The following is a 24,869-nucleotide window of genomic DNA, read 5'->3' on the forward strand; positions in this document are numbered from 1 at the left end:
CTGAAGAATTGTGATCCTGTAGTGGTGCATGAGGGATTTAAAAGATACTAGGTTAGAGGAAGAAGGATTCCTGCACCAGTCCTGTTCCCTTTTTCTGAGTTCCCGTTTCATGGATTTTAATTCTGGAGAGAGCCAAGGTTTTTTCTTGTCCTTGTTAGAGAGGATAACCTTGGTTTTCAGGGGGCAGGTCAAGTCCGCCACTCTACTTGTGATTTTGGACCATGAGGATAAGGCCATGTCTGCGTCAGTAAGGTCCAAAAGGTTAAGCTCCGGAGAGAGGTGAGAGATTAGGGTCTCCTGATTGCATAATTTTTTGAATTGTATTGTAGCTTTCTGTGAGGGAGAAGGCGTAGAGAGTTGGTTAAGGAATGAAGTGGAGATAAGTTTGTGGTCTGACCAGGGAATTGGCTGACAGACAATGTGGGTGCTTGGGTTAGGCTTTGGTTAATGAAAATTAAATCCAAGGTGTGCCCTGCTTTGTGAGTGGGTTCATTTATGAGTTGTTTAAAACCCATGCAGGATAGAGTATTGAGGAAGGATTCACAGTTGGAGGGAAGCGGGGTGGCGTCCACATGAAGATTGAAGTCGCCTAACAGAATGGCTGGTAAATATAAATAAATACTAAAATATAAAAATAAAATATAAAAATAAGTAAATACTAAATATAGTAGTATAAATGTACTGTGCATTCAAGCCGGGACATGGATGCCGCTGCTTCTTGCCGAATGGTGGCCATATTATCCTCCTGTGTATTTAAAAAGACCCTGGACTAATGAAAACCCTCGCAGGGCCAAAGTCCCGCCTTTGACTGACAAGAAAACTCTCCCTTTACTATTGCAACCCAAAAAATTGAAAAACTCAAGCACCAGCAAAGGTTCCTCAGAAAAGCAAGACCATGTTGAAAAACTCAAGCACCAGCAAAGATTCCTCAGAAAAACAAGACCATATTGAGAACAGGTCTTGGAGAAATAACCTTCGGATAATCCACTTCTCATAGAAGACTAGTTTTCTGTGTGGATCCCGACAGGCCTAAAATTGGAGTCCAAAAATGACATGCTTAAAATTGACAGGGGCTTTGGACCCTAGCACTAGCACCTGCTAATGATAGTTGACTGAGGGCAGTCATATTGCTCCTACCTAATTTTGGGTTCAAGTGTCAGATCTTGGATGGCAGATGACTGGCAGGCAAAAGTCCTTTCAGGGCATCAGGATTCGCTTTTTCCAAGATTCCTCAGCAAACTTATAATGGAGGAGGCAAAAGTTTTAGGCCGTTTAAACATGAGCTGAAGCAGCTGGGAGTGCAGTATATGGTGTTATACTCCATTAAACTGTGTGACCTTTATAAGGGAAAAGTATTGGTCCTAGAATTTATCAAGTTTGCAGAGCAATTTATGAATCAAATTGAAAAAGGAATTCAAAGAGACTGATTTAACCTGATCAGAATGATGAGTGGGAGCTGCAATCTCAAGGAGGCAGTAGCACTTTTGTTGCTTTAAGGTTTGCTTGTAATTTTTTTCTTCTAATTTATTTTTTTTTATTATTCCTAAAACATTTTTCAATTAAGTCTTTCTAGCTGCACAGATCTGTGACCCATTGTCCCAGAGCAGGAACATATGGGCTTTGTCAAATGCTTGTGATTTGAATATGACTTTCTTTTTTTAAACTTTTACATTTTTTCCTGTATATACTATGAATGATGATTTTAACAATTCCATACAAAGCTATGACAACTGGGTTTGATTGCAAGTTGTTTGAAGGTGCAAGGTTTAAATATATTTTGAGTGTGCATATATTTTTCAGTTTAATTTTTTAAATTTGCAGTTTCTTGTTTAACTGTGTTGTGAATGTGAGTTGACAATGTTGAGAGATGAGCAGTGTCTAAGTCCTGCAGTTGTCCTCAGGTTCCAAGAATTCTTGCTCTCGGTGGGACCTTTTCTTCTCATTATGTAAGTTGTGAGTGTTCTGCAGGTTTGCTTGGATGGAATAGGTCAGTTGGCTAGAAGGTCCATAAAAGGTTAATGCTGGTTACATTTTGGGTTATATTTGCTACAAAAAAATGGAAAAATCTTGCAAAGGCATTGGCTTTTTCTTCTTCATTTTGTTTTCTGGTGTGTTAGGTCTTGCTGTTTTTAATAATTAAAGAATTGATGCATAAACTTTTTGAAAAATCTCTTACTTCCTCACATTCCATGTAGTTTAGACAATAATTTAGTTGTGTGAAGGATGCTCACTTATTTGCATTTGTGTATACATTTTCTCTGGGCGCATAATTGTGTCTGATGTCAGATGTAACTCCTTAAAAGTAAAGGGGCTATCCTCACATATTAAACAGAAGCATATATTTCATTTTCTGAAGAGTCAAGTCATATAAACTTAGAACATATGACAAAAACTATACGGCTCATCCAGTCTGCCCAGCCACATCAATTGCTCAGCATTATAGTCCCATCCTCTGTGCTTGTTCCATGACCTCTTGAATTCTGATACCTTCTGTCTCCACCACCTTCACAGGAAGGCTGTTCTTTGTAAAGAAATATTTATTAGAATATCTCTAATTCTATCCCCTTTCGCCCTCATCCTATGACCCCCTGTTTTAGAGCAGGGGTTCCCAACCTTTTTAGGAACATGGACACTTTTCAGTCTCCAGAAATTTTTCAACCTTCACATGCTTCTTTTTAATTTTTCAATACAATTAATTACCATACAGAATAGCAAATAGCACTCCAAAACTATTTGAAATGTATAAAATATAATATTAAATAATACTTATTGAGAGAAACTGTGTGCTCTGCCTCTTGTCTTCCCACTATGGCCATGCCATGAGTACTCTTCCCCTTCCCCATCCAGCCACCTACTGTGGCCCCTTCCCAAATTCCTTCCCTTCTTTGCTCTCCCTCCTGTGACTAGGGAAGAGGCCCTTCATTTCCCCAAGCCCTAACACAAGTCTTCTCCCTCCTGTTTTCCTCCTTCCCAAGGCCCCTTTTGGAGTGCTTTCGCTCCTGTGCTGCTTTCTCCCTCCTTCCCTATCCCTATTGGCACTTCCAAAGTATCTTCCCTTCTACCTAGTCTTTTATAGATTTCTCTCCTTACTGTTCGCTCCTCCTTATGTTCCTTCTCCATCTCTTCCCAAGTGCTGCCGCCCCCTTCCATGGACTTTACCTTCCTTCCTTACTCTTTTCTCCCCCTCTCCCCTCCCCATGGCCATAGTAACCTGTGCAGGTTTTCACTCTCACTGTCAAACCAGCAGGGTAGCCGGAGCACATGCAGCAGTGGCCAGAAATACTCCTTAGGTTTATCATATTGCTTGCTGCCATCTTTGGTCATATGGAACAGGAGCTGTTGAAGATGCTGGCAGCAGCACATTCCCCCCCCCCCCCCCCCCCCCCCCTTTCTTGGCACAGCATCAGGCAATGGGATTAGGCAACAGACTTAAAGCAGAACTCCTCAGAGTTGAGATCAGCCTGCTCTTTTTCTTAGCAGCTGCGCTTTGTTTGCCTCACTTCCGGTGGGACCCCCTTGTGATGGTTTTGCTGATCCTAGGTTGAGAACCTGTGTTGTAGAACCTCCTTACTATTGAAAGAGACCTGCCACCTGTGTATTTATTCCCTGGAAGCATTTAAATGTTTCCATCATATCTCCCTTTTTCTCCAGAGTATACATGTTTAGATTTATAAGTTTGTCCTCAGATGCTTTGTGATGAAGATGGTTGATCATTTTAGTAGCTGTCCTCTGGACCGATTCTATTCAGATAATATCCTTTGGAAGTTATGGTTTCCAGAATTATACGCAGAATTCCAAATGTCTCACCAAAGACTCATACAGAAGAAATATCTCTTTTCCTGCTGGCTATTCCTCTCCCTATGCACCCAAGCAACCTTCTGGCTTTTATCAGTTCAGCCTTGTGAGGCAATGCAGTATTACATATATATAAACCTTTATGTTCCTTGCGGTCTGTTACTAAACATCTATTAGACGTTCCATCTACTAAGCTAGCACATCTGGATTTTACTAGAAAGAGGGCTTTTTTGGTATGAGGACCTTTACTTTGGAATTCTTACTTTGAAAAACTTAGTAAGTTAACGTGTGTAAAATCTTTAAAGAAAGCCCTAAAAGGATACTTATATTCACAGGTGTTTGGTGAAGTCTTATTCAGTTAGTCTGTACATATGAGTGGTTCTGTATTTCAACGGATACATTTATGGGTAATTTTTCTGTTTTCTGGTCTGGTGTTTGTGTTTTTCTTTTCAAATTGTGTATGTTTTATTTATTTATAGAGTTTTATATACCGTCATTCGGTTTCACCATCACAATGGTTTACAAGTTTTGATGTTTAATAAAGTGTTAAAAAGGTTCATGCGAGCGTTTTATCTGTCTGTCACTCGTCTCAATCTCTTTTGTTAGGAGTTTTTAAAATATCATAACCTTATCTACCTGTTTGGTCACCTTAAGATTGTCAGGTATGATAACCCCAGAACCTGCTCTTGTGTTATGTTTCCTATCCATTCTGGTACTTGTGGATCCGGGGATTGGGTTTGAGACAGGGAGATAACTCCTGGCATGCTGAAGCTGGAAGTGGAATAAGAGCTAGAATCTGAAGCTTGGATGTAAAGTTGAATTGGAATTTGAAACTGGAAACAGAACCCTGAACAGGAGCTGGAATCTGAAGTGTGGTGCAGAGACTGGAGCAGAAGTTCCAAACAGGAGCCAAAACTAGATGCTTGGAAGCAGGGACTAGAACTTGGAGTGGGATTTGGAAGCTTGACACCAATGCGCAGTAATCAGGAATTGAAACTAGGGATCACGTAATGAAACTCTAGGCAGGTCGATTCAGAACCAACACCAAGAAATATTTCTTCATAAGAACATAAGAAATTGCCATACTAGGTCAGACCAAGGGTCCATCAAGCCCAGCATCCTGTTTCTAACAGAGGCCAAATCAGACCACAAGAACCTGGCAAGTATCCAAACACCAAGAAGATCCCATGCTACTGATGCAATTAATAGCAGTGGCTATTCCCTAAGTCAACTTGATTAATTAGCAGTTAATGGACTTCTCCTCCAAGAACTTATCCAAACCTTTTTTGAACCCAACTGCACTAACCACATCCTCTGGCAGCAAATTCCAGAGCATAATTGTGCGTTGAGTGAAAAAGATTTTTCTCCAATTAGTCTTAAATGTGCTACTTGCTAATTTCATGGAATGTCCCCTAGTCGTCCTATTATCTGAAAGTGTAAATAACCATTCACATCTACTTGTTCAAGACCTCTCATGATCTTAAAAACTTCTGTCTTATCCCCCCTCAGACGTCTCTTCTCCAAGCTGAACAGCCCTAACCTCTTCAGCCTTTCCTCATAAGGGAGCTGTTCCATCCCCTTTATCATTTTGGTTGCCCTTCTCTGTACCTTCTCCATCGCAGCTATATCTTTTTTGAGATGCGGCGACCAGAATTGTACACAGTATTCAAGGTGCGGTCTCACCATGGAGTGATAGAGGCATTATGACATTTTCTGTTTTATTGACCATTCCCTTCCTAATAATTCCTAACATTCTGTTTGCTTTTTTGACTGCTGCAGCACACTGAACCAACTATTTCAAGGTAGATTTACTTTATGTCCCCCTTCCAGTTATTATTTTAAATTTGATCATGTTATGATCACTATTGCCAAGTGGCCCCACCACCGTTAACCCTCTCACCAAATCCTGCGATTCACTATGGATTAAATCTAAAATTGCTCCCTCTCTTGTTGGTTCCTGAACCAACTGCTCCATGAAGCAGTCATTTATTACATTCAGGAACTTTGTCTCTATCTAGTCCTGATGTTACATTTACCCAGTCAATATTGGGGTAATTGAAATCTGTTGTATCACAAATGTTTGTTTTTTATGATATCGGTGCTATAGATTTTTCTTAATATTTCCACACAATTTGTTTATGAATTTGGGACCTTCATAACACCCACGGTGCTGCAAGTCTAAACTTGTGTTTCACACCGATATGGGTCCTTTTTAATCTTAGGGTCATTAGTGCAGTTTTGCAAAGAGACTTTTTACAATTTTTTTACGTTTTTCTTAAAGCCATCTTACTTCCGGAATCACCTAGGTGTGCGCGCGCAGGGCCTTCTTTTGTATACGTCATGGCGGGAACCTCGGAGGTGTCCCCTCCCGATGACGTCAACACGCTGATGTACTTAAGCTGACCGGCCCACTGCTAAGACGAGTTAGCAAGGAGTTCTCTCATTGTTAAATCCACTCCACTCTTGGATCTCCTGTTCCAGTATCTCCTTGTGGCATTCGGCCGCTCTGGGTAACCGCTCCACGGGGGCCCTTCCGCGTCTTGGCTATCCGCTTCTCGGTGGGCCTTCCTGCCTTGGGCTTCACCTGACCCGCTCTTCGGGTCTCTCTCTCCTGGAATTTCCTTGTGTGAGTACCTTCTTCAATTCCTACGATACCTACATTGCTGAAGTCTCCATGGTGTATCCTGTGCCTCGGGCCTCTACCGTTCTCCAGCAATATCGCTTCTACATATCCTGAGCTACAAGGTATTGCTGCAGCTGCTCAAGACCCTCTGTTTGGTTCCTGTATCTCAGACCTCATCTACCTCGTCACCTACAGTACAGTCATCCTCTGCTTACCCTGCACTGCGGGCCACTACCGGATCTGCACTTCTGAGGTACCTCCACCAGCCTGCAGGAACCTCCTGGTGTACCCCGCACTGCGGGCCACTACTGGACTTTCTCATCTGCAGTACCACCCTGGGTATATCTTATTGCTCAAGAACTGTGTTATTGCATTTCCTGCTCCTTGAGTTATGCCTTATCTTTTCTCTCTAATAAAAGTCTTTCTCTCAGCTGTGTCCTACGTCGCTGAGACCATGCCCACTGGTGAGGCTCACAGGGCTCCTCCCTGTGGGCAGAGACATCTCTCATCTCGGCCCAGGGTTCACAATTTCCTATAAAACCATAACATATTTCTTATCATTTCCTTAGAGATCCCCTATATTTATCCCATGCTTTCTTGAATTCAGATACTTTTTTTATTTCCACCACTTCCACTGGGAGGTTATTCCACACATCCACCACCCTATCTTTAAAGAAATATTTCCTAAGATTACTCCTGAGTCTACCTCCTTTCAACCTTATCTCATGATCTCTCGTTCTAGAGACTCTTTTCCATTGAAAAAGGTTCACCAGTTCATGGAAACATTTGATATATATGAATATCTCTATCACATCTCCCTTAATATATAGCCTTTCCTCTAGGGTATACTGTATATTTTTAGATCTTTTAAGTCTATCCCCATATGCTTTAGAACTGAGACCACTGACCATTTTAGTAGCCGCCCATTAGACCAACTCCATCTTGTTTGTATCCCTTTGAAGAAGCGGTCTCTAGAACTGTACACAGTATTCCAAATGAGGTTTCACTAGGGATCTATACAGGGGCAATATCACCTCCCTTTTTCTGCTAACCATTCCTCTCTCTATGCAGCCAAGCATTTTTCTGTCTTTATCATCGCTTTATCCACCTGTTTGGTCACCTTAAGATCACCAGATACACTTGAACCCAGATCCCACTCTTCCTTTGTACTTGGAAGAATTTCACCTCCAATACTGTACATGTCCCTTGTTTTTTTGCATTCTAAATGCATTACTCTGCATTTTTCCACATTAAATCATAGTTGCCAGACCTTAGACCATTCCTCAAGCTTCACTAGATTCCTCCTCATGTTTTCCACTTCTTCCTGGCTGCCCACCTTGTTACAGATTTTGGTATCATCAGCAAAAAGACAAACTTTTCCTGACAATCCTGCCATTATGTCACTCACAAAAATGTTGAAAAGAACTGATCCAAGGACCAATTCCTGAGGCACATTGCTAGCAACAACCCCCTCATCAGTTTACCACTACCCAATTAGCCAGTTTCTAGCCCAGTCAGTCACTCTAGGAGCTATAAAAAGAATGCACAATTTATAAGTATTTTGTGCAGAACCATGTCAAAGAATTTGCTGAAATCCAAGTTCACTACATCTAGTTCTACCTTGTTCGAACTCTCTGGTCACCCAAAGAAATTGATCAGATTCATCTGACAAGATTTACTTCTGGTAAAACCATACTGCCTCTGATCTTGTAATCCATTGTTATGGGGACCTCATTTCTTCTTCAGTTTCAATGTAAGTGTTTAATAAGATTGGGCTCTGCCAGTTATGTTTTCTTTGATCCAGAACAATTTGAAAAGTATCAGAATTATGAGGACAACTGAAGAATAACTTTTGTACTGCTTTTTATGGTTTCACCTGAGCTGATCTCTTTTCTTTTGTTTTTTCTTTTTTCTTTAGTTGCAGCCTCACTTTTGATGTAAATTTTGAATGAATAATTGTATGATATATTTGTTGTATCCTTATATTTCAATTCAATATCCTTTTTTCTTATTATCAAGTACGATACTAATATTCTAAATAAAGTCAAAATAAAGTAAAAAAGAAAAAAAGTTGTGGCTTCAGGGCTTTAATGTACCTCCCTGCACTGGGGAGTAAGCTAATTCCTTCATTATTTGACCCAGTGAATTTCAGTCTGAAGTTCCAATCCTTCTTAATCTACCCAACTGCAGTCACTTCAAAAGAAGTTGGTCAAACCTATCCCGTCACAGGAGGGTGATCAGTGATTCTATTCCCAGTTTTTCCTAATCCCCAAGGCGGAATTGAGGCCTGTACTAGACTTGCAAAGACTGTATTTATTATTTATTTATTTAAGACTTTTATATACCGGCATTAGTATGCAAACATCATACCGGTTTACATTGTAACTAAAAGACTGAAAATACAATTAACAGGGCGGGGAAGGGGGTACTAGCTGTTGGTTCAGTAGAGGTTCAAGACAAACTCTCATTAGATAATTCTTCCTCACATCCAACCAATGGATTGGATGTGTGCACTGAATTTAAAAAATGCTTATGCAAACATTACCATTCACCCAGCCCATCGAAAATTCCTCAGTTTTTAATTTTATTTTGCAAGAAATATAGAGAAATAATGAATTGTGACTTTGAATATTTACTTTAAGAGCATACTGATTTGAAATAAACATACTGTCTGGAACAATCTGTGTCATTTGTAATCCACACAAATCTGACTTTTTAGGGATTTAAATACTTTTGCAAGCCTGTGTGTGTGTATATAATATATTTATATATGTGTGTGTGGGTATATGTATGTCTATATATGTATTTATATATATATGTGTGTGTGTGTGTGTGATTGGAAGCGCAAAAGTAGCATTGTGAGACTCAGAGATAAAGGAGAGGTATATGTAAAGTGTTAGAACTGTACAAATGTTCTTGGATCATGGAATTGCAGACAACTTGATAAATTGCTAGGAAAGGCTGATGATCAACCTGTTTGCCTCAGAGGGCAATAGAAAAATTGAAAAGTTTTGCCCCATGGCTTCAAGCAGCTATAGATCAACTCCTGACACTTTTGTTGTAGATTGGAGTTTGTCTAATCTGTGTACGCACCAGATCCTCTAATTGCTGAGACTGTCCAGAAGGACCTTAGGGACAAGACAAGTATAATCCTCATACCATATACCTAGCAATGGCAAGTGTGGTATTCATATCTTGTCTGTTTATCAATTCAGTCTCTGATTCACCCATTGTGAACATCTCCAACTCTCATCATACAGGAGAAAGGCAGGCTCTGCCATCTGAACCTGTCAGTGCTAGCCCTCATAGCATGGATGTGGAACACTCAGTATTCTCTCTCTCCTTTCCAAAGAAGTGAAGGATGTTCTGATTTCTACAAGGAAACTTTTAACCATAAGATCCTATGGTTTCAAATAGAAGAAGTTCTCAACTTGTAGGACCAGCTAGCTGAATCCCTTCATTTGTTGCCCTAAGGACTTGATTCAGTATCTATTCTGCCTCTTGTCTTTAGGCCTTAGCACCTCTTCAGAGTTCATCTTAGTGCCACTGTAGCATATTAGCGGGTATATGAAGATCTGATCTCTCTTCACCCTTGAGTATCGAAGTTCATTGAAAGGGCTGTGGCATTCAGAGTTTCCAATCAGTAAACTTCCATTGCCTTGGGATGTCAGTGAAATCCTAGCACAACTCATAAAACATTTGAACCTCTCAAGTTGGTGGGCTTAAGTTTCCTCATCTGGAAGGTATTTGTTGCTTCAGCACAAAGAGTAAGTGAACTACAGCCTCTGGTTACAAATTCATCATGCCTTCAGTTTTTTTTTCCCATAATATAATGGTTCATCAAACTCATCCCACGATTCTTCCAAAAGTGATTTCTGCATATCGCATGAATCGAGTTATTGTGTCACCTGCATTCTTTTGATGACCACATGTGCACAAATGAAAGTGGTCCTTTCACTCCTTGGGCTGTAAGAGTCATTGCATATTACTTAAACAGTACTCAGCCTTTCCAGCAAGCTTCTCAACTGTTCATATCTTTTGATCCCAATATATTTGGAAGGACCGATGTCAAACTCTGTCCAATTGGCTAGTGTTACATATGGACTGGCTCATCTGCATTCCACAGTAGTGCAGAATTCTTCCAGGAGTAGCACATGCACAGGAACTTCCACACATACATATTCATTAAAATATTTACTGAGCTCTGGGAGCTGGGTCCATGACAACACCATCGGACAATGTCACCCATGGCAAATTAATAATGTTCTCTATGGATAACCCAGGTAAGAAAATTTGATATTTCTGGTTTCCCAGAGCAGAAATTGAAATCTAAAATATGACCTGCATAGTGGGTTGGATTAGTGACCAACTGAATTAAACCTAGGTCAAACATAGCACACATAATATCTTTCTTTCAGCCTGATAGATTAGAGTCAATATGTAGGTTAAAGTCTCCCAGAATTAACAAACTGTGAAACTTTTTTTTTTTTTTTTTTTTTTTAAATTGCCTCTGTAATTGCCTTCATTAGAGCAAAAAAGTGAGGTCCCTGAATTCCAGGGTGCTTGGTAAATCAGCAAATGCCTCATAAGATCATTTTTCCCCAGGTTATTTAATAGGCATGCAGAGCCTAATAGTTGCTGGATATCAGTCCTAGAAATGAAAAATACTTCTTGCTGTAACAGTTGGTTGGTATGATTATGTAATAAAAAAGAAAACTCATTTAGCCAAGATTATCTTATACAGAATAAATCAGTAATGTTAAGTTTGTAACATAAAATAGAAGTTTTGCCCTTAATTGATTATGCATTAATTAAGTATTTTAATATCTGTCATACTCACGCTTCCTCTTTTTTCTTTCCTAGGAAATATATATTTAGGCCATTAAGTCTATCAGTATGAGGTTATAGTACAAATTCTGTACTATCTTTGTAACATTCTCTGAAATATTTCTATTCTTTTTGTTTAGATGCCTTTGACTTTGACATTGGTTATCAAAGTATTAACATAATTTTCATGATAATAGTGTCCACAACTGCAGGTATCATTTAATTGAAATAAATGTCCTAGAACTTTGTAGAATGTTTTTTTTTCTCTTATTCTTTTAATTTGGAAGATAAGGTTATTATATAATACTGTTTTCATCTGCTGAAAAATTGTTGCCAGATGTAGGGATTTACTAGTCTGTTCTTCATTTGACTGTAGGTAACATGCATCAATCTCAGTGAAACCAGAGAGGGTTTCCATTAGATGACAAGGTTTTGCACAACCATGGGCAACCTTTTTTTTTTTTTTAACTGGATAACAGTGAACATTACCTACCACCCTTAACATTCTGCAAGAATACAGAAATTTTGAAAGTAACTTTAACATAGTAGTGATGTGATCATAGTGGTGATTTCTATACATTGTTTTTACATAAAAAGGAATGTTATTCTAGGACCTACTGATAAAACGTTTAGGCCTAGATTTAGCATTGGTTTTATCCATACAAAATGAATGGGAGAGCATACATTATGCATCAGGCTTTTTGCTCATTAATTATTACATTATTTTTTCAGCATGTGAATGCTGAACTATGCTATCCTAGTGGAGAACCTATAAATAGATTACTTAATGCAGCGATGTCACAATGATTTACCATCTCCTCTCTGTCTCCTGGACCTGAAGCAGAACTCTTCCTTACCATTCTAGAATTCTCCTTACTAGGACTCTGTCAAAGCAGCAGAATGCAAAATGGACATTAATAAAATGTTATCTTGCTGTGGGTGGTGTTTGAAGTTTGATTGTTTTCAATTTGGTAAAGCCATGGAGGGCAAATTGTGCTCTGAAACCAGTTCTTTCATTCAACGGTAGAGATGTTATAGCCTACTAAATGATGTAGGGCTTAAATTGGATTTTCTTATGCCAGAGTTTAAGATTTATAACTAGAAGTAGTTAATATTTCTAAGAGTATAGCCAAAACCTGATTGCTATTTTTTTCACAAATATTTGTTTAAGTATGACTTAAATATTGAAATAAGTTATATGTGGCTGCATCTTGAAAGATTATTTTCTTTTCTTTCAGTGTGAAAAATTCAAACTATTGCCTCCCTTCTTACACTTCTTATAAGAACTATGACTATTCAGAGTCAGGAAGTAACAATGAACAGCCTGGTCTCTGTGGCTTAAGTAATTTGGGAAATACGTGTTTCATGAATTCAGCAATTCAGGTAGGTGCTTCAGAGCAACACATAAGTGGGCTGAATTGTGGATGGGAAATTGGAATGTTATATTACTACATCAGTAATCTCATTAAATTAGCATATAAATTTGTATTGGTAAAAACATCTTGAAAATCTAGCATATTCATCAAACTTAGAAAAACCTATAACAAAATTAAATGAATCTATAAATTGATAAGGGCCCTGTGATGCTGCTTCAATAAACTGAATAACCTAACATACAGAGAAAGAAAAGTAAGATTAAAACAAATTCAGAAGTATCGTGGGGTAGAGAGGGTTCATGAGTAGTAAATGGTGGATAATGTTATGTAAGAGTTAGAACTTGAAAAACAATCTATAATTCATATAATTTTTGTGTATTTTATAACTCCAATAAGAAAAGTATTGACAAAGCTTGCATTTTACTTTTAGCATGTTTCCTTACATTACCTTTTAGCGGCATACTAAAAATTACAAAGCAGATAATCCCCTACTAAGCCATAAAAAGAATAGACTTTCATCATCTGATCAGAGGGGGTTTGATTTAAATCAGATTTAAATCAGTTATCCACAAAATATTGCATTTTGTATATAACCATATTATTCATAACTAAGATGTAAGATTTCATTTTTACAAGATACATAATAATGGTGTGTGTTGATAATTTTTCATATTTTGAAGCCACATGAGAAAATTGTATTATGATTTGGTTATTTTGTTTGTGAAAACTAACTGATGCACATGTTTGGTACATTCATCTTGAGTGATTAATTTTTTCATCTCAAATTCACTTCAGTAAATCTAGCAGTCTAGATTAATCATTGATATTTCGAGAATCTTCTTCTCTCACTGTAGTAGAAAGACAATAACCACTATCACAAAAAAAAAAACATTTCATGCAATTTCTCTTCCCCTACCTGGACAACTGGCTGGTGATGGGATCTTCTCAAAGAGGAGTGTGGGACTTCTTGCAGAATATTATCCAGCACCTTCAGTCACTAGGTTTCATAGTCAACTTTTCCAAGTTGAACCTCTTCCCTGCCCAGAGAATCATGTTCTTCGGGACATGGATAGACTTTTTGAAAAATAAAGCATTCCTCCTATTGGAATGAATAAATTACCTATGAGTGCTGGTCCATAATTTGCTGCAGCAAGATCAAGTCCAGGTCCAAGCAATCATAGCTGTTCTTGAGCCTTTGACAGCAGCAGTGCATATTGTCTCCATGACTCGACTGAATATGAGTTCTTCACTGGGGCCTCCGCTCTGAGTGGGATCAGCTATGCCAGCTCGTCATATGCCGTAAGAGTAACCGCAAAGCGAAAATGTCCCTCCGTTGATGGTTAGAAGCAAGGGTCCTGGAAATAGGTGTCCCTTTCCGCTGGCAATGGATGCAGCCACCAAAAGGAGGGGTGTGCACACAGGCTCCTTCCAAACTCAGGGGACTTAGTTGACAATGAAATGTCTGATCTAGATCAATCTCTTAAGGCTATGATACGTTCAGAATATTCTCACATCTTCTTCAGGGAATCTCAGAGAATTTAGAAGTGGTCTTTCTGTCAAGGATCTTTTGTTCAACTAACTTACTTTTCTGGAGTCTCCAGCATGCTGCAGATCACCTCAGCACAGTTATTCAACCCCTCATGGTGTGACGAACTGGCTATTATATATGGGGTGGACAGTCAATCAGTTTGTTTGCATCAGAACAGATTTTGCTCTATTCCTCAGAGCAAGTTAAGATCCATGCTGGGTACTTTTCTGTTCAAGTGGAATGCAGATCTGCTGTATTCTTTTCTCCATTTTCTTTGGTGGCGAGGATGATGTAGAAGGTACTTAAGTACTGGGGTATATTTTATTTATTTATTAGTATTTATATTCCACAAATAATGAAGCTTCGTACTAAGCAGAAAAAGAATCACACTTGTCTTATTGTTCTGTCTTGGCTCAGAGAAGTATGGTTCTCTTAGCTCATCAATCAGTCCATTTTCCAATCCCTTTGGGAACCAGCCTGGCACTTTTGACTCAAGGGGAGTGTCTTCTGTTGTCTGAGTCTCCCCTCCCTCAGCTTGACAGTATGGTTGTTGACTGCTTAGTAGTTTTCTCATTATCACCATCTAGGGAGCTTGAGGGCATAGTAATTTCAGCCAGGAAGCCATCTACCAGAAGAGTATGCAGCTATAAATGGAAGCATTTCTGACCTTGGTGTCAAGCAGGCACGCTGAACTCTTTCAGGATCTGCTTCAGTACTTTTTCTTCCTCTCTTCTTTGGGTCTCAATACAATCATCAGTCAAAGTGCATCTAAGTGCTATTGCTGCTTAACATTCTCCAAGTGGATGGGAAGACAACATCCATCCTCTGGTACCAAAGTTCATGAAGGGCTCATGGCATACAGAATTTCAGATTTATGAAATCACCTGTACCATGGGATCTCAATGTCATCCTAGGACAACTGATGAAACCCTGCTACGAGCCACTGGCGTCAGCTCCCTTCAAGTTTCTTACATGGAAAGTGGTATTCTTACTCACTATCACTTCTGCTAGAAGATTCAGCAAGCTACAAGCATTGGTTTCAAGCTCTCCATACCTGCAATTTTTTCACAACAGGGTGGTGCTCTGCATTCATCTTAAGTTTCTGCGAAAAGTGTTTTCTGCAATTGATTTGAATGAAGCTATTATTTTGTACACATTCTTCCCAAAATCTTATACTCGTAAAAGTGGTGCAGGTGCCTTTAAGTAAAGAGCAGACAGAGCAGAAAATTCTAAATTATCCCTGTCAACTTATAACAGGTTGTTAATACAAACAAAAAACATACTTTGAAATGTCTGTAATCAAATGCTAGAAGTCTAAAAAATAAGATGGGAGTATATAATGCTGCATGAAGAGGTAGATATAATTGGCATCTCAAAGACCTGGTGGAAGGAGGATAACCAATGGGAATACTGTAATACCAGGGTCAAATTATATAGAAATGATAGGATGGATCAAATTGGTGGAGGGGATAGCACTATATATTAAAAAGGGTATTGAGTCAAACAGGATAAAATTTCTCCAGGAAATAAATTACAATATTGAATCTTTATGGATAGAGGTTCCAGATGAAAAGGAGAATAAAATAGCAGTGGAGGTGTATTACTGTCCACGTGGCCAGAATGAACAAATAAAGAAATGTTAAAAGAAATTAGGGAAGCTAACAAAATCCAGCAGCACAGTAATAATGGATTATTTCAATTACCCCATTGTTGACTGGGTGAATGTCACATCAGGACATGCTAGAGAGGTAAAGTACCTAGATGAAATAAAGAATTGCTTCATGGAGCAGCTGGTACAAGAACCACAAGAGAGGAAACTGTTTAGTCCTAGTCCTTAGTGTAGGAGAAAGGATTTAGTATGAGAGGTAACCGTCTTGGCGTCACGTGGTAGTAGTGACCACAACATGATCAAATTTGACTTAACTGGAGGGAGAACACTGAAGAAAACTACTGCGACAGTATTTAACTTTCAAAAGGGTGACTATAATAAAATTAGGAAAACAGGAAAAAACTGAAAGGAGCAACCGCAAAGGTTAAGAAGCATGACCTTGTTTAAAAATATCATCTTGGAAGCCCAGACCAGATGTATTCATGCATTTGAAAAGGCAGAAGGAATTCTAAATGACTAGTGGGATTGTTAAAAGTGGAGTGAGAGAGGATGTAATAGCTAAAAACATCTTTCAAGAAATGGAAAAGGGATCTTAATGAAGAAAACAGGAAACAGCATAAGCACTGACAAGTTAGATGCAAAGCATTGATCAAGAAGGCAAAAACGATTTGAAAAGCAAAAACTCATAATAACTCTTTCAGGTACATTCAAAGTAAAAAAAAAAAGCCTGTGAGGGAGTCGGTTCAACCATTAGATCAGGGGTCGGGAACCTATGGCTCACGAGCCAGATGTGGCTCTTTTGATGGCTGCATCTGGCTCGCAGACAAATCTTTAATAAAGTAAAAATCTAACAAAACCCCCCCACCCTCCTGACGCCCCCAAGACCTGCCAAAAGTCCCTGGTGGTGCAGCAGGGGTCCAGGAGCAGTCCGGGAGCAATCTCCTGGACTTGGGCTGTCATTGCCCTCACTATGTCACTGGGGTCGACCAATGGCAGCGGTAGCTCCTGTGACATAGTAAGGGCAAAGGGCCGTCGGCTGCCAGTAATCAAAATGGCGTCGACTGTTCTTTGCCCTTACTATGTCACAGGGGCTGCCGCTGCCATTGGTCGACCCCAGTGACATAGTGAGGGCAAAGGGCCGCCTGCGCCATTTTGACTACTGGCAGCCGACAGCCCAAGTCCAGGAGATCGCTCCCGGACCGCTCCTGAACCCCCGCTGGACCACCAGGGACTTTTGGCAGGTCTTGGGGGGGTCAGGAGGGTTGGGGTTGTAGTAAATTAATTTTGGAGGTCTTGGGGGGGCGGCAGGAAGGTGGGGAGTTTTGTTAGATATTTACTTTTTTATTAAAGATTTGTCTGCGAGCCCTGGACCCCCACTGGACCACCAGGGACTTTTGGCAGGTCTTGGGGGGGTCAGAAGGGTGGGGGGTTGTAGTAAATTAATTTGGCAGGTCTTGGGGGGCGTCAGGAGAGTAGAGGGTTGTAGTAAATTAATTTTGTAGGTCTTGAGGGGGGGTCAGGAGGGTGGGGGGGGGGGGGGTTGTCGTTAGTATGGCTCTCACGGAATTACATTTTAAAATATGTGGTATTCATGGCTCTCTCAGCCAAAAAGGTTCCCGACCCCTGCATTAGATGATCAAGGGGTAAAAGGGGCACTTAGGGATGACAAAGCCATAGCAAAGAGACCAAATGAATTCTTTGCTTCATTCTTCACTGAGGAAGATGTTACAGATACCCCTGCCAGAAATGATATTCAAATATGATGATTCAGAGGAACTGAAACAAATTTCAGTGTACCTGGAAGATGTAATAGGGCAAATTGACAAGCTAAAGAGTAGCAGACCACCTGATATTCATGCCAGAGTGCCAAAAAAAACCTAATAAATGAAATTGCAGACCTGCTATTGATTTGCAAACTGTCATTAAAATTGTCTATTTTACTTGAAGACTGGATGGTTGCCAATGAAACAATTTTTTATAAAGGAATCCAAGGGTGATGCATGAACCTACAGACTTAGTGAATTTTACATCAGTTTCTATCATTTTTCCTGGCACTATCATAAAAATCAAAATTACTGAACATATAGATAGGCTTGCATCGGAAAACAGCAGAAAGGTATAAAAGTTCTGCTGTATTCTTTGAAGCAAATTCAGATTCACTCCAGACACTTCTCTACTGCAATAGTATGCAGAACTGCTGTATAGCTTTTTCATCTCTTCCGCTGATGGCAAGAACAGTTTAGAAGGTGCTCAAGAATCAGGCATGACTCCAGCTTATGGCACCAGCGAGGTCCAGACAAGCGTGGTTCTCCTATCTCATCAAATTGTTGGTTTGTTCTCTGAGCTCTCTAGGAGCCAACCCAGTGCTGCTAACACAGGAGGGGGTCGCCTGTGTCACCCAAACCTCCATTCCTTCAACCTGATGGCATGGATGTTGTGCTTGGTAGTATCCTCCTTGGCATTATTAAAGAAGGTTGAGAATATTGTGATTTCAGTGAGGGAGGGTATATGGATTTAAATGGAAGCATTTCTTGATCTGTTGCCAAGCGAGTTCCCTGGATCCTTTGCCTGAACTCCTAAGGACCTGCTTCAGTACTTGTTCTCTCTCTTCTTTCAGTCTCAGTACTTCATCAGTGAAAGTGCATCTTGGTGCCATTGCTGCTTACCAACCTCAAGTGGAAGGGAAACTACTATCAGTTCATCCCTTAGTGTCTAAGATCATGAAGGGCTTCTGGTATTCAGAACCTCTTATGCCATGGGATCTCAGCATAACTGATGAAACCTCCCTGCAAGCCAATGGAGTCAGCCTCTTTAATATTTCTTTCCTGGAAAATAGTGTTCTTAGTGACTATCAGTTTGGCTAGAAGAGTCTGTGAACTACAGGCATTGGTTCCTTACTCTCTGTACCTGCAGTTTTTTCATAAGTGGTGCTTCTTACTCACCCTAACTTTTTGGCTAGCCGATTTTGGCTTTTCTCTTGAATCAAGCTATTGTTTGTTTTGCCCACATTCTTTCCAAGACTAAATGTACACAAAGGTGAGAAGGCTCTTCATTCGTTGGATTGTAAGAGGGTCTTGGCCTATTATCTTAGGAGTCGTCAACCACATTGTCCGGCTTTGCAGCTGTTAGTTTCATACGATCTTAACAGACTGGGCTTGGTTGTTGCCAAGCCTACTTTGTCCAACTGGCTAGCGGACTATATCATGCATTGTTATGCATTGACTGACCTTCAGATTGCAGACTCTGTTAAGCTTTATCAAGTAAGAGCCATGGCTGCTCCAGTTGCTCACCTAAGAGCTATTTCCATTGAAGATCTCTGCAAAACTTCCCCTTGGTCATCAATATATGAATTTACATCCCACGACTGTTTGGACAATCTCTTAAGAAGGGGCAGTAATTTTGGACAACCAGTTTTGCATAGGCTGTTCACCCAGTAGTCCACTCTCCAAGAGGAAACTGGATTGTCGTATACCAAGTGTTCCATTATGCAGCCCTCAGCTTGCGACTCCCCACGTCATGGCTAATTCATCCCTGCTTGTTGATGAGAAAGTAAGTTTGCTTACCTTGAATGGGGTTCTCCGTAGTCAGCTGGATGAATTAGCCATATTTAATACCTCTCTACCCTTGCAGAGGCAACTACCCAGCTAAAACTTAACACTACAATGGGCTATTAGGTTCACGAGGCAGCACACGCATGAGAACTCCTGTGTTTGCTCAAAAGTGAAAATCATTCTGAGCTAGAGAGAGATGGGCCTGTTTGGCGTCATCTGACGACATCACCCATGTATCATATCTAATTCATACTTTTGTCTCCAGAGAACCCTGCTTATGGTGTGTGTGTGTATATATATATATATATATATATATATATATATACACACACACACACACACACAGGGTTCTCTGGAGACAAAAGTATGAATTAGATATATATATGTGTATATATATATATGTATATATATATATACACACACACACACACCATAAGCAGGGTTCTCTGGAGACAAAAGTATGAATTAGATATGATACATGGGTGATGTCGTCAGATGACGCCAAACAGGCCCATCTCTCTCTAGCTCAGAATCTCTCTCTAGCTCAGAATATATATATATATATATACACACACACACACACACACATCACCCAGAAAAATGATTAAGGTAATAGTGTAGATATTTTTTATGTTTACTAAATTAAGGTCTTTAATGTTATGCTATGCAAGAAAGAAATATAAATCAGTTGGAAATTTCATAGTTTAGACAGTGATAATAAATATCAGAAGTTGATATTGAAAAGATCTTTGTACTTAACTTAGACACTTAGATTTACTACTTGAAAAATTCTCCAACTGAGTTCCTAAATTTAGGCTCCTTAAAAGTGTACATGGAGAGGCTGAGAGGAAAAGGAGCTATTTTTCCTGAAAAGGAGCTGAACTTTCATCTAAGGAGCTGAACTTCTACCTAGCAGCTGCTTAATTCCAGGGGTGAATTCACTCTGCTTGCCCCGACGGTAACTAGCAGCTGAACCTCTGACATTGAGGGGTGGGACCCGGAAGTGGGCCCATTTAATCGGTCAACCCTGGACTGTGAATTTGAGGCTGAGAGCAGAAGGAGCTATTTTTCCTGAGAAGGAGCTGAATTTGCATCTAAGGAGCTGAACTTTTACCTAGCAGCTGTTTGATTCCAGGGGTGAGTTCACTCTGCTTGCCCCGACGGTAACTAGCAGCTGAACCTCTGACATTGAGGGGTGGGACCCGGAAGTTGGCCCATTTAATCGGCCTACTTGCGGCGCGCAGCTAAATCCGCGTGCGCTTAAGTGGCGCGCGGCTATGCCGGGCTTTGCCTGGCTTCACCTGGATCTCGCCTGATTTTGCCTGAAAGCTCCCTCTCATCTGGAAGATCTTTATGGATTTCTGTTGTGTGAAGTTGTTTTGGTTCTACTTCAGGTAGGCTCTAACTTATTTATCTCCTCCTGCTTCAGAAGCCTCCAAAAAGTGAAATCTCTCGCATTTTTATGCATTATAGCCTTCTTATATCACCTGATACTCTTGGCATTATTTCCTTGTTATGTTTCTTTTGGTGAAAATGCCACACACCAAAAGGAAGGCCAAATTAAGGCCTTCAATTGGTGAGGTTACAGTTGAGCCAGGGCGAAGGACTGTTTCAGAGTGGCTAGGCTCACCTCTTATATCCCCTGTTGAGCAGACCATTGTAGGAGAAGGTATGGAGTGGAACCCTTCTCCCTTGGTCAAGGAGACATCATTGAGCCCAGGGGTGCCGGCAACACCTCCACCACTTGGCACAGTAGGGGATTCCCTGTTAGTAGTGCCAGGAAAAGAGCATGAAGTAATAAGTACTCTGGAACTGTTGGGAGATGACAACCAAAATATTAAAGTTTTGAAATCAATGGAGCGAGAGACCCAAGATACCGCACATCTGAGCGTCTTGGGAAGTTCTTATGTCATTCCTAAAGAGGCAAGCACTCTGAAGATAGATAAATTCCTTAAGGAAAAACACAAGATATTGAAATAGTAATCAAACCTACTAGTACTGTGATGACGAAACCAGCTAATATAACTTTAGAAAACCTTTGGAATTATTTAGCTAAACTAGATGTTTCAATAGCTAACTTGACTGATGTGGTAATGAAAACCAATAATTCCTCTGTTAAAAATACTGAAATGTTAAAAGACCAACAAAGAGCAATGTAGGAGTTAGATAAATGTATTTTACAAATTGAAGAAGTTCAGAATCATCAAATTAATGTAGAAGGGGAATTTAGTAGAAAAATTTTTAATCTAGAAAATTCAATAAGATCATTGAATTTAAGGGTTACCAATTTCCCAATTATAAAGAAGTTGGGTCCTCTAGAATTGTTTAAAAAGTATTTATCACAAGTCTTTAATAACCCAGAAAAGTGCTATTTAGGAATTAGAAAAAAAAAGTTAGAACAAAATCAGCCACTTGTGGAGGACAAGGAGAAACCTTAGAACAAAAATCCCCTATAGATAGTTCAATAAATATCTCTGACCTTTTGCAAAAGTCTCAAGAGGAAATAGAAGTAAAAACACGGGGGACATTACTAATTCAATTTGCCTTTATCACTGATAAAGACAATATTATGAAATTCTTTTTTCATAATTGATTAAAGACGTTTTATGGAGAAAGAATATGGATTTTTCCCGATCTGGTAAAGTCTACCCAGTTGCGTAGGAAGAAATTTTTGCAATTAAGGAAAGAAGTATTAGACAGGGGAGGGTTCCAAATGCTTAAATACCCCTGTAGATGTGTCATCAAGTTAGAGGGTAAAAACTATATGTTTACAGATCCAGAAAATCTTAAATGTCGTCTTGCCAATAAAGTACTGGCTTTGTAGTAAATTGAGGGGTTGCAAAATGCACTATTTCTTATGACTTCTATGTTTACCTAATTTAATCGCTCATGATAGTGAGGTTTCACTTTGTTTTATCCTTTGTTTTATAACAGTAGATGATTTGTTTAGAATTGCTATCTGAGAATATATTGCTTTAACAAGTTTAAGAAAATGTAATCAGTTAAACTGGTATTACAAAATACAAGAGTTACTTGTAATATTCTGAAAATTCAATAAATAATTAAAAAAAAAAGTATACATGGCCAAGGAGTGGGGATCAAGTCAGAGAGAGAAAGTTAGGCACCTAGAGCTGTTTTCCAGTGCTAGACGCCTAACTTGGGCAGCCAAATCCAGGCACTGCTAAACCAGTCCTTAATTTGGCTGCCATGATCCTTTCTTTACAATTTGGAAAGGAGGAGGAAGGTAGCAGGCCAAGGGTACCCCAGACCCCCCCCCCTACTCGACAAAGTATAGACCTAGTAGGCCGAGGGTCTTACCACTCCCCTAATTATACAATGCATTTAGCATCTGAGGACTTCCCAGAACTCTTCTTCCCACCTGCCTAATTCAAAACTAAACAAGTGACACTCCCCCCTTCCTTCATCCTTCTCTCTACCCACCCAGAAGCTCAAGCTGAGCTGGGAGGATGTTTGAGGCTTACCTTTTCTTCCCATCTCTAGCTAGTCATTTAAAATACTGCCGTAGCTGCAGTAGCTTACAGCACTTGAATATTTATTCACTGCACTATCAACCAAAGCACCAATCCTCATTCAGAACTAGGGGACCAATCTGATTTTCAACCTTAGTTGGCTAAGTTTAGGCATCTCTAGTTAGTTGGGCTTCTATTTTCAGCTAAAACTTACGCAACTAAATGGAAGCATTCAGCGATCTATGAATATCGGCCTGATAGATTTTAAATGATATAAAGAACAGATAGGAAAGCATCATGAGTGCTAATGTATGCACATTAGTCAGTTTGTATGTAATGATATTCTACATTGTATGTTTTACTTAATGCAATGTTTTAAAAACAAAGGTTATAGAAAGTATATTTGTTATAAAATGAAAAGAGTACTTTTAATTTCATAACTTTTAAATTAATATGTGAACTGATAGCAGAGAAAATCCTGCAACAAGGTCAAAAAAGTTGAGTAACTGTTCTGAAGAGAAACCAACCCTTTAAGGGAATGGTAGGTCTCTCCTGAGGCAGGAAATTAAAATTCAGTGTTACTTTTTAACATTGCTTTCAGTGAACCTGACATTTCTTTCTTTAAATGTTGTGGCAGTCAGAAAAATAAGTACATTGTTCCTATGCATCTTCTGTACAGTTACCGATAATCACTGTTCACCTGTTGGAAAAAAATTAAAAGGAAAAAAAAAACAGGAGGAGTGACTTATTGGTTAGAACAATGAGCTGAGAACCAGGGAACCCAGGGTTGAAATCATACTTCTCACTGACACTGCTTGTGACCTTGTGCAAATCGGTTTATCTCCTGTTGTCTCTAGTACTAAGATTGTAAGCTCTTTGGGGCAGCAACTTATTGTATTTGAATAGTTATCACTAGTTTACAGTATTGCAGAAGTTCAGAAGTACTATAAAAATAGGTCAATTTATATGCTTTAAACTTAATACTTTTCTACTCTCCTGCCCTTCAAGAAATATCCGATCCAGTATTTATTTGGGCTGTCAAGTTCTGAAGTATACAATGAAAGAATAATGGGGCAGATTTTATAACCTGCGCGCGCGGCCTACATTTGTGTGCGCTACCTGGTGCGCACAAATGTATGCCCGATTTTATAACATGTGCGCGTGTTATAAAATCCGGGGTCAGCGCGCGCAAGGGGGTGCACACTTGTGCACCGCAAGGTCATTGTGTGCACGGGGAAGGCCATTGGGGCCCTAGGGGAGCCCCAATGGCCTTCCCCGTTCCCTCCAAGGCCGCTCCAAAATTGGAGTGGCCTCGAAGAGAACTTTCCTTCCGCTCCCCCCCACCTTCCCCTATCTAACCCATCCCCCAACGCTACCTAAATTCCCCCCTTACCTTTATTTCAGGAGTTATGCCTGCTTCCGGCAGGTGTAACTTGCGTATGCCAGCCAGCTGCTGACACATCATCCCCCGGCATGGCCACTGTGCCGGAGGACTCAGGACCGCCCCCGGCCCTGCCCCCTTTCTGCCCCTTTTTCAAAGCCCCAGGACATACATGCATCCCGGGGCTTGCTTGTGTCGCCGAGCCTATGCAAAATTGGCTCGGCACGCACAGGAGCAGTTTTTCGGGGTTACGCACTTAACCCTTTGAAAATCTGCCCCAATGTGTAGCAACAATCTACTGGTCAATATATCTTAGCAATATAGATTTTTTATAGTGCATGCAATCACAGATGTGGTACATATATTTTTTAAATATACAGTCACAAAACCATAGTACACACAAGGACCCCGATACGGCCGTGTTTCGCATCAGGGGCTATGTCAGGAGGACCACAACTTATGAGTCTGAAAGACTAGAGCAACACAATGCCTCTCCTCATAGGTCTTACGATACAGACCCCCCACTATTTTCATTGCCCTTCTCTGGACCACCTCCATCCTGTCTCTGCCCTTTTTAAGATACCACTTAGGCTCCAGAACTGAACACAAAACTCCCAAGTGAGGATCTGTAGAAGGGCATCATCACCTCCTTTTTCTTACTGGTTATTCCTCTCTATGCAGCCCAGCATTCTTCTAGCTTTAGCTATCT

The 24,869-nt window shown here is 40.0% G+C and overlaps 1 protein-coding gene across 7 annotated transcripts in view; it reads left to right on the plus strand.

Moving 5' to 3' along the window:
- Positions 1 to 24,869, plus strand: part of USP15 (ubiquitin specific peptidase 15) — a 401,393-nt gene that overhangs the window by 181,803 nt on the left and 194,721 nt on the right. For all 7 annotated transcript variants that reach the window (XR_003858618.1, XR_003858619.1, XM_029615760.1 and 4 more), the window contains one exon: positions 12,484 to 12,628. Coding sequence is in view for 5 of the 7 variants with exons in the window: in XM_029615760.1 (XP_029471620.1) it covers positions 12,484 to 12,628 (145 nt within the window). In the remaining 2 variants the exon portion in view is untranslated. The remainder of the gene's footprint in view (positions 1 to 12,483; positions 12,629 to 24,869) is intronic.

This window comes from Rhinatrema bivittatum, chromosome 9 (genome assembly GCF_901001135.1).
Source record: "Rhinatrema bivittatum chromosome 9, aRhiBiv1.1, whole genome shotgun sequence".
Lineage (NCBI taxonomy): Eukaryota > Metazoa > Chordata > Amphibia > Gymnophiona > Rhinatrematidae > Rhinatrema > Rhinatrema bivittatum.